The sequence below is a fragment of the Natator depressus genome, chromosome 6 (assembly GCF_965152275.1).
Source record: "Natator depressus isolate rNatDep1 chromosome 6, rNatDep2.hap1, whole genome shotgun sequence".
Lineage (NCBI taxonomy): Eukaryota > Metazoa > Chordata > Testudines > Cheloniidae > Natator > Natator depressus.
In genome coordinates, this window is record NC_134239.1 from 4,498,431 (window position 1) to 4,508,934 (window position 10,504).

Here is a 10,504-nt window from a genome sequence, read left to right on the forward strand (position 1 = left end):
GATGGTCAAAAGATTGACACTTCTTCACTCTCACCCCTTCTTTAGATAACGAATAATCCCTGCAGACTGATTCTCTCACAGCAGAGTCACAAGTCACTGTTTTCTCTTTGGATTAGTGAACAGGAGTGTTTGTATGGGGGGCATGATTAACCTGCCTGTCATTGTGTTTGAACAGTGTCTGCATTTTATCGAACATCTGGAATAACCAGCTGTGAACATCTGGCTCTGTGGACTAAGCCCTTCCCTGAGCTGGTACTGATGTCCGTTAAGAAACTGATCTCCATTTATCTTCACTTGCTTCATTACAGAGAAGGGGCAGGTTTTCCTCACTATCTTCCTGCCCACATCTCTGTAGCTGTCTGATCTCTGTTGAGAGGAGATGGAAGAGGGAAATCACTCGGAGGCGACTGAGTTCATTCTCTCAGGACTGACAGATCGTCCGGAGCTGCAGGTTCCCCTGTTCGGGGTGTTCCTACTGATTTATGGTTTCACCCTGGTGGGGAATGGGGGGATGATCTTGTTAATCACAATTGATCCCCGACTCCACACCCCCATGTACTTTTTCCTCAGGAATTTGTCTTTCTGTGACCTCTGCTTTTCCTCGATAATTTTCCCTAAGATGCTGCTGAATTTCTTAGCCGAGAGGAAAAGCATTTCTTACACTGCCTGCGCTGTACAAATGTATCTCTCTATCGCTTTTGGAGATGCTGAGTGCCTCTTGCTGGCTGTGATGGCGTATGACCGTTATGTGGCCATCTGTAACCCGCTGCTCTATACGGTCACCATGTCCAGGCACCTTTGTAAACAGCTGGTGGCTGGGGTGTACATTCTGGGGGTGGTTGATTCAATGTTAAACACGTGTTTTACATTTGGGCTGTCATTCTGCAGCTCCAACATCATCAATAATTTCTTCTGTGATGTCCCCGCGCTGCTGGCGCTCTCTTGTTCTGACACCCGCATCAATGAGATTGTGATGTTTGTTTCAATGTGCTACATTCAAGTCATCAGCTTTCTGACTGTCCTCCTCTCCTATGTCTATATCACCTTCACCATCCTGCAGATCCGCTCTGCCGAGGGCCGACACAAAGCCTTCTCCACCTGCACTTTCCACTTGACCGCTGTGGTCCTGTTTTATGGCACCCTCCTCTTCATGTATTTACGTCCCACATCCAGCTATTCCACGGATACAGACAAAGTGGCCTCAGTGTTTTACATGCTGGTGATCCCCATGTTGAACCCCCTCATCTACAGCCTGAGGAACATGGAGGTGAAGGACGCCCTGAGGAAAGCAATGAATAAATTCTTGAGTCTGTTTCATTCAGTACTGGTTTAGTGGAGGGGAGTGGAAACAGGTGAAGTCAATTCTCAGCCCATTACAAAATAATTTCGGTGAGCCCGTGTTAGTTTTGTTCATTATTATATTGTTATTATTATTAATTTGTTTGTATTCCAACAAGGTCTGCAGTCCCCTATGGAGATCAGTGGACAAAAAAGGGAAGCATCACAGGAAATGCAGGAAACCCAAGTGCATAATGTGCCAGTTTCGGTCACAGAAACCCTCATTGGGACTGTCACCTCATGTGCTGAAATTACCTCTGAGCCCATTTTCCCTGTGAGCCTGGGCCTCCAGAACCCTGTCTTGTTGAGCCAGAAACAGTAGCCAGCTGCAACACAGACCTAGGCTCTGGGTGATGCCCCCAAAGCTGCAGATCTAGACTGAAACCAGCTCAGCAGGACACCTGTCTCCCCTGTTTGCCCCCCCCCCCCATAAAAATTACTTTTACTGAGTTTATAAATAAACAAAAGTGATTTTATTAAGTATAAAAAGTAGGATTTAAGTGGTTTTAAGTAATATCAGACATAACAAAGCAAAATAAAACAAAACCCTCATGCTAAGCTTAATACACTCAGTCATCAGTTACAAACGTTCCAGTTTTTCTGAGGATAGTGGACTGTTGCCTGCATGCAGTGAAAGGTTTGAATAAGCCAGATGAACACCATTTCCTCCCTCTCATCCTTCTTTATTAATTTATTCAAATCCACCACAAATGGTATATATCACCACACATTTATTTATTGCCATAACTCGTTTCATTTCCTTCTTTCAGTCCTTCTGGGAGCAACCTTAATATTTTATAATAAAGTCACAGGTAAACAAACACTCGTCTTTCTCATGTTCTGTCCCACTTTCTAGAAGAATGAAAAAGCTCTGGAAAGGGATGAAGCCAGTTAAAATGGATCTCAGCATCTGCTCTGCTGCTGAGATAACGTCCTTGGCTTTCCCTGTGGTGCTGTTTCCATACATAGAATGTTGGTTCCATTCGCTGAACAGGGTGTGGGAAAAAAAGATCTGTGACCTATAGCTGAAAACAATCATATCCCATTTCAAGACCCATCACCTTTCTGGGCTCATGGATCTTAACCTCCTCCCTGGATTGGAACTGGTGATGCAAAGGGGAAAGGCACCTTGTCAGCCTCAAAACCTGCAGCCATTTCTTTTCCCCAAAACTGTCTTTCTTAAAATCCTTACTCTTTATCCACCACCCGCATGGCTCAGCAATTATCTCACTGCTTCAATTCTGCAGAGCAGACCACCACACATCAGAGTGAGGAGAGAGACTTTTTTTTAAACTTGATATCACTGTAAAGTCGATACTGACCTGTGGGGCAATTTAAGTGATTTGTCCACTTTCTGACAGAACAGAAGAATGAACCCAGGTCTGCTGAGTCCGAGTCCAGCAGACCATCTGCCCTCCATGGATCAGGGAGAGATGGATGAAACGATTCCTTTCCTACCCAAAAGAATCTGCTATCCTGTGACCCTAAATCTTTAAATAAAGCCACATCGGGTCAAATGTAATATCCCCAAACCAAAACTCATGCATGTCCCATTATAAGAACATAAGAACATTAAGAATGGCCATACTGAGTCAGAGCAAATGTCCATCCAGCCCAGTATCCTGTCTACCAACAGTGGCCAATGCCAGGTGCCCCAGAGGGAGTCAGCCTAACAGGTAATGATCAAGTGATCACTCTCCTGCCATCCGTCTCCACCCTCTGACAAACAGATGCTAGGGACACCATTCCTTACCCATCCTGGCTAATAGCCATGAATGGACTTAACCTCCATGAATTTATCCGGTTCTCTTTTAAACCCTGTTATAGTCCAAGCCTTCACAACCTCCTCAGGCAAGGAGTTCCACAGGTTGATTGTGCGCTGTGTGAAGGAGAACTTCCTTTTATTTGTTTTAAACCTGCTGCCCATTAATTTTATTTGGTGGCCCCTAGTTCTTATGTTATGGGAACAAGGAAATAACTTTTCCTTATTCACTTTCTCCACACCACTCATGAATTTATATACCTCTATCATATCCCTTCTATGGGTATGTATACACTATGAAATTAGGTCGAATTTATAGAAATCGTTTTTTTAGAAATCGTTTTTATATGTTCGAGTGTGTGTGTCCCCACAGAAAATGCTCTCAGTGCATTAAGTGCATTAACTCGGCGGAGTGCTTCCACCGTACCGAGGCAAGCGTCGACTTCTGGAGCGTTGCACTGTGGGGAGCTATCCCACAGTTCCCACAGTCTCCGCTGCCCATTGGAATTCTGGGTTGAGATCCCAATGCCTGATGAGGCTAAAACATTGTCACAGGTGGTTCTGGGTACATATCGTCAGGCCCCCGTTCCCTCCCTCCCTCCATGAAAACAGCAGCAGACAATTGTTTCGCACCTTTTTTCTTGAGTTATCTGTGCAGACTCCATACCATGGCAAGCATGGAGCCCGCTCAGGTAACCATCACCGTACGTCTCCTGGGTGCTGGCAGACGTGGTACTGCATTGCTACACAGCAGCAGCAACCCCTTGCCTTGTGACAGCAGACGGTGCAATAGGACTGGTAGCCGTCATCGTCGTGTCTGAGGTGCTCCTGGCCACATCGGCCATGAGCGCCTGGGTAGACATTGGTGCAGGTTCTACATTAGAAGTGACTTGACCAATTCATTCTCTTTAGTCCTGCAGTCAGTCCTACTGAACCATCTTATGGTGAGCAGGCAGGCGATATGGATTGCTAGCTGTCATATTGTACCATCTTCTGCCTGGCTGGCAAGAGATGAGGATGGCTAGCAGTCATATTGTACCATCTTCTGCCGAGCAGCCATGAGATGTGGATGGCTTGCAGTCCTTCTGCACCGTCTGCTGCCAACCAAAGATGTAAAAGATAGATGGAGTGGATCGAAACAAGAAATAGACCAGATTTGTTTTGTACTCATTTGTTCCCCGCTCCCCCCCCCCCGGCTAGGGGACTCATTCCTCTAGGTCGCACTGCAGTCACTCACAGAGAAGGTGCAGCGAGGTAAATCTAGCCATGTATCAATCAGAGGCTAGACCAACTTGCTTGTTCCAATAAGAACAATTACTGAGGTGCACCATGTCTTATTGGAACCCTCCATGAAGTCCTGCCTGAAATACTCCTTGATGTAAAGCCACCCCCTTTGTTGATTTTAATTCCCTGTAAGCCAAGTGTAAGCCGTGTCGTCAGTCGCCCCTCCCTCTGTCAGAGCAACGGCAGACAATCGTTCCGCGCCTTTTTTCTGTGCGGACGCCATACCAAGGCAAGCATGGAGGCCGCTCAGCTCACTTTGGCAATTAGGAGCACATTAAACACCACACGCATTATCCAGCAGTATATGCAGCACCAGAACCTGGCAGAGCGATACCGGGTGAGGAGGTGACGTCAGCGCGGTCACGTGAATGATGAAGACATGGACACAGATTTCTCTGAAAGCATGGACCCTGCCAATGCATGCATCATGGCCGGAGGCCCCCCCACCGCGTGAGGAGCGATACCGGGTGAGGAGGTGACGTCAGCGCGGTCACGTGAATGATGAAGACATGGACACAGATTTCTCTGAAAGCATGGACCCTGCCAATGCATGCATCATGGCCGGAGGCCCCCCCACCGCGTTCTTGGGCGTCTGGGTGAGGAGGCTATGGAACTTGGGGAGGAGGGCGGTTGGTTACACAGGGGCTGTAGTGGCCGTCTGTGATCCAGCTGCCTTTGCTGCAGCTCAACCATACACTGGAGCATATTGGTTTGATCCTCCAGCAGCCTCAGCATTGAATCCTGCCTCCTCTCATCATGCTGCCGCCACATGTGAGCTTCAGCCCTGTCTTCAGCCCACCACTTACTCTCTTCAGCCCGCCACCTCTCCTCCCGGTCATTTTGTGCTTTCGTGCACTCTGACATTATTTGCCTCCATGCATTTGTCTGTGCTCTGTCAGTGTGGGAGGACAGCATGAGCTCAGAGAATATTTCATCACGAGTGCATTTTTTTTCTTTCTAATCTTCACTAGCCTCTGGGAAGGAGAAGATCCTGTGATCCTTGAAACACATGCAGCTGGTGAAGAAGAAAAAAAGGGACAGCGGCATTTAAAAAGACACATTTTATAAAACAATGGCTACACTCTTTCATGGTAAACCTTGCTGTTAACATTACATACATAGCACATGTGCTTTCGTTACAAGGTCACATTTTGCCTCCCCCCACCGCGTGGCTACCCCCTCAACTCTCCCCCTCCCCGTGGCTAACAGCAGGGAACATTTCTGTTCAGCCACAGGCAAACAGCCCAGCAGGAACGGGCACCTCTGAGTGTCCCCTGAAGAAAAGCACCCTATTTCAACCAGGTGACCATGAATGATATCTCACTCTCCTGAGGATAACACAGAGAGATAAAGAATGGATGTTGTTTGAACGCCAGCAAACATACACTGCAATGCTTTGTTGTACAATGATTCCCAAGTACGTGCTACTGGCCTGGAGTGGTAAAGTGTCCTACCATGGAGGATGCAATAAGGCTGCACTCCCCAGAAACCTTTTGCAAAGGCTTTGGGAGTACATCCAGGAGAGCTGCGAATGCCAGGGCAAATTAATCCTTTCACATGCTTGCTTTTAAACCATGGATAGTATTTTAAAAGGTACACTCACCGGAGGTCCCTTCTCCGCCTGCCGGATCCAGGAGGCAGCCTTGGGTGGGTTTGGAGGGGTACTGGCTCCAGGTCCAGGGTGAGAAACAGTTCCTGGCTGTCTGGAAAACCGGTTTCTCCACTTGCTTGCTGTGAGCTATCTACAACCTCATCATCATCATCATTATCTTCTTCATCCCCAAAACCTGCTTCCGTGTTGCCTCCATCTCCATTGAAGGAGTCAAACAACACGGCTGGGGTAGTGGTGGCTGAACCCCCTAAAATGGCATGCAGCTCATCATAGAAGCGGCAAGTTTGGGGCTCTGACCCGCAGCGGCTGTTCGCCTCTCTGGTTTTCTGATAGGCTTGCCTCAGCTCCTTCAGTTTCATGCGGCACTGCTTTGGGTCCCTGTTATGGCCTCTGTCCTTCATGCCCTGGGAGATTTTGACAAAAGTTTTGGCATTTTGAAAACTGGAACGGAGTTCTGATAGCACGGATCCGTCTCCCCATACAGCGATCAGATCCCGTACCTCCTGTTCAGTCCATGCTGGAGCTCTTTTGTGATTCCGGGACTCCATCATGGTCACCTCTGCTGATGAGATCTGCATAGTCACCTGCAGCTTGCCACGCTGGCCAAACACGAAATGAGATTCAAAAGTTCACTGTTCTTTTCCTGTCTACCTGGCCAGTGCATCTGAGTTGAGAGTGCTGTCCAGAGCGGTCACAATGGAGCACTCTGGGATAGCTCCCGCCGAAGGCCAATACCGTCAAATTGTGTCCACAGTACCCCAAATTCGAGCCGGCAAGGCCGATTTAAGTGCTAATCCACTTGTCAGGGGTGCAGTAAGCAAATTGATTTTAAGAGCCCTTTAAGTCGAAAAAAAGGGCTTCATCGTGTGGATGGGTGCAGGTTTATATCGATTTAACGCTGTTAAATTCGACCTAAAGTCCTAGTGTAGACCAGGGCTTAGTCTCCTCTTTTCCTAGCTGAAAAGTCCTAGCCCCTTTAATCTCCCCTCATATGGGACCTGTTCCAAACCCTTTAACATTTTAGTTGCCCTTCTCTGAACCTTTTCCAATACCAGGGTATCTTTTGAGATGAGGAGACCACATCTGTACACAGTATGCAAGATGTGGGCATACCATGGATTTATGTAAGGGCAATAAGATATTCTCCATCTTATTCTCTATCCCTCCACATTACATTTCATTTGTCATTTTGTTGCCCAAGTTTTGTGAGATCTTTTTGAAGTTCTTCACAGTCTGCTTTGGTCTTAACTGTATCGAGCAGTTTAGTATCATCTGAAAACTTTGCCACCTCACTGTTTACGCCTTTCTCCAGATCATTTATGAACAAGTTGAATAGGATTGGTCCTCGGAAGGACCCTGGAGGAATGCCACCAGTTACCCCTCTCCATTCTGAAAATTTATCATTTATTCCTGTCCTTTGTTCCTTGTCTTTTAACCAGTTCTCAATCCATGAAAGGATCTTCCCTCTTATCCCATGACAACTTAATTATCCCTTACATCTGTTATGTACCCATGTCTGTTGCTATAGGACATTATATCTCATTGGCTTAGCCAGTCCCCTTGTTATTCTGCAGTTCCTCACTGGTGACTTTTTACTACGTTAATCAAGAGATTCACTGAGCAAGAACCTCAGGACAGAGATGACGATGAAAATGTAGGAGATGAGGATAACGAGGACGGAGATGATTTCCACGGAGCTGCCATAGTTATAGAGAAGGAGTTGATTGAGGGAAGTGTCAGAGCACAGGAACTTGAGGAGCTGTCAGGGTTCCCTCCCCACTCTGAACTCTAGGGTACGCATGTGGGGAACCACATGAAAGACCCCTGAAACTTATTTTTACCATCTTAGGTTACAACTTCCCCAAGGCACAAATTCTCCCTTGCACCTTGGATTAGGTAAACGCTGCCACCACAAAGTGATTCAACAAACATTTAGGGAGGGCCACTTGGAGCCCTATCTTCCCCCTAGTATATCCCCAAGCGCTACGCCCCCTTTCCTGGGGAGGCTTGAGAATAAACAAGATGACCACAGACCAACCTTGGGTTTTTTAGGACAGAGAACTTTATTAGAAAGAAAAAAGGTAAAAGAAGCACCTCTGTAAAATTAGAATGGAAGATAATCTCACAGGGCAATCAGATTCAAAACACAGAGGATTTTCCTCTAGGCAAAACCTTAAAGTTACAAAAAGAAAAAAAAAACAGAACTAGGAATATACCTTCCTCTCAACACAGAGAAAATCACAAGCCAAAACAAAAGATAATCTAATTCATCCCCGTGCTAGTGCTTACTAATTCTATAGGAGTTGAATTGCTTGCTTTCTTGATCTGACTCCGGCAAGAGCCACACAGAACAGACAGAAAAAATTTGCACCCCCCGCACCAGATTTGAAAGTATCTTGTCCCCTTATTGGTCATCATGGTGAGGGGCCAGCTGCGTTACTTGAGCTTCTTAACCCTTTACCGGTAAGAGGATTTTGTGCCTCTGGCCAAGGGGGATTTTATAGTACTGTATACAGAAATGTGGTTACCCTTCTGTCATAAATATAAAGGGAAGGGTAAACCCCTTTAAAATCCCTCCTGGCTAGAGGAAAAATCTTCTCACCTGTAAAGGGTTAAGAAGCTAGGATAAGCTCGCTGGCACCTGACCAAAATGACCAATGAGGAGACAAGATGCTTTCAAAAGCTGTGGGGAGGGAAAAACAAAGGGTCTGTCTGTGTGATGCTTTTGCCAGGGACAGAACAGGAATGGAGTCTTAGAACTTAGTAAGTAATCGAGCTAGATATGCGTTAGATTAGGATTTCTTTCAATGGCTGAGAAATTAAGTTGTGCTGAATGGAATGGATATTCCTGTTTGTGTGTCTTTTTGTAACTTAAGGTTTTGCCTAGAGGGATTCTCTATGTTTTGAATCTAATTATCCTGAAAGGTATTTCCCATCTTGATTTTACAGAGGTGATTCTTTTTATTGTTACTTCTATTAACATTCTTCTTTTCAAGAAGTGAATGCTTTTTTGTATTGTTCTTAAGATCCAAGGGTTTGGGTCTGTGGTCACCTATGCAAACTGGTGAGGATTTTTACCAAACCTTCCCCAGAAAGTGGGGTGCAAGTGATGGGAGGATTTTGGGGGGAAAGACATTTCCAAACAACGCTTTCCTAATAAAATAAACCCAGATAAACTTTTGGTGGTGGCAGTGGAAGTCCAAGGGCAAAGGGTAAAATAGTTTGTACCTTGGGGAAGTTTTCACCGAAGCTGTTAAAAGTAAGCTTAGGAGGTTTTCATGCAGGTCCCCACATCTGTACCCTAGAGTTTAGAGTGGGGAAGGAATCTTGACACCTTCCGTTTATATTTATGACAGGGGCCGAGGTGGGTCTTTCCAACCCCCTTTCCTCCCTGTGACTGGGGCGGTGTTAACAGGCCACTTGCACCTTGAATTGCCCCTTGAAATACGTGTGAACAACTTACACTAAACAATCTGTTCCACCTTGTATTTACCTGTGATATTCTGAGTTAGTTTCCCAGACCTGAAGAACAGCTCTGTGTCAGCTCAAAAACTTGTCTCTGTCACCAGCAAAATTTGGTCCAAGAAAAGCTATTACCTCCTCCACCTTGTCTCTGTACAGTTCTGGTCAGTTATTGTACCAGCATCCCTGTGCTCTCAATGGCTAAGGTCATGTCTACACTCGAGAGCTTACAGCAGCACAGATGTACTAATGCAGCTGCGACGCTGTATGATCGCTCATGTAGCCGCTCTGTGCTGATGTGAGAAAGCTCTCCTGTTGGCCGAATAAAACCACCTCCATAAGTGACAGTCGTTATGTCGGTGGGAGAGCTTCTGCTACCAACATAGAATCATAGAAGATTAGGGTTGGAAGAGACCTCAGGAGGTCATCTAGTCCAACCCCCTGCTCAAAGCAGGACCAATCCCCAATTTTTGCCCCAGATCCCTAAATGGCTCCCTCAAGGGTTGAACTCACAACCCTGGGTTTAGCAGGCCAATGCTCAAACTACTGAGCTATCCCTCCCCCCATTAAATAAATAAATAGATAAAAAATTAAAAAACTGATGTGAATTCAAAGACTATCAGATATAAGGCCTCCAATGCCATTTCTGTGTGGGGTGATGCTAGCTTAAGTAGTGTCATTTTTATATGTGTATAATACTGTGATGAATTGGAGCTGGATTCATATCTAAAGGATGAAGTCCGTTGTTGCTTTCCCAAAGATTATCAGGCTCGGATGCCTGCAGGACAGGACCACTGTGGCGTTGCTGACCCAAAGAGTATCAGGCCTTTTAATGATTAATAGCTATTATTATTATCTGCAGTGTTGTTGTGCCCATGTTGGTCCCAGGATATGCCCACGTCATTCTGAATGGTTTCTTGCAAGAAGTGTAATGAGCCATGAGGGCATCTTGATTATCCACAAAGACTCACGATGAGGTCTTCGGCACAGTAAAAACAGTTCAACATAAGAATGGCCAGACTGGGTCAGACCAAAGGTCCATCTAG

General features: G+C 46.0%; 1 protein-coding gene across 1 annotated transcript; it reads left to right on the forward strand.

Annotated features, from left to right (window-relative positions):
- The first annotated feature begins 379 nt into the window (after positions 1-379).
- On the forward strand, positions 380-5,435 carry LOC141989043 (olfactory receptor 5AR1-like). Its single transcript, XM_074955277.1, has 2 exons — positions 380-1,288; positions 5,400-5,435. The coding sequence occupies exons 1-2, from the start codon at positions 380-382 to the stop codon at positions 5,433-5,435; spliced, it is 945 nt and encodes a 314-aa protein (XP_074811378.1).
- Positions 5,436-10,504: the final 5,069 nt, after the last annotated feature.

Excerpts from the sequence above, each read along its gene's own strand:
- LOC141989043 (XM_074955277.1), top strand. The coding sequence starts at position 380 with ATGGAAGAGGGAAATCACTCGGAGGCGACTGAGTTCATTCTCTCAGGA. Across the intron at positions 1,289-5,399 it reads TGAAGGACGCCCTGAGGAAA|CTGGTGAAGAAGAAAAAAAG; the intron begins GCAATGAATAAA and ends AAACACATGCAG.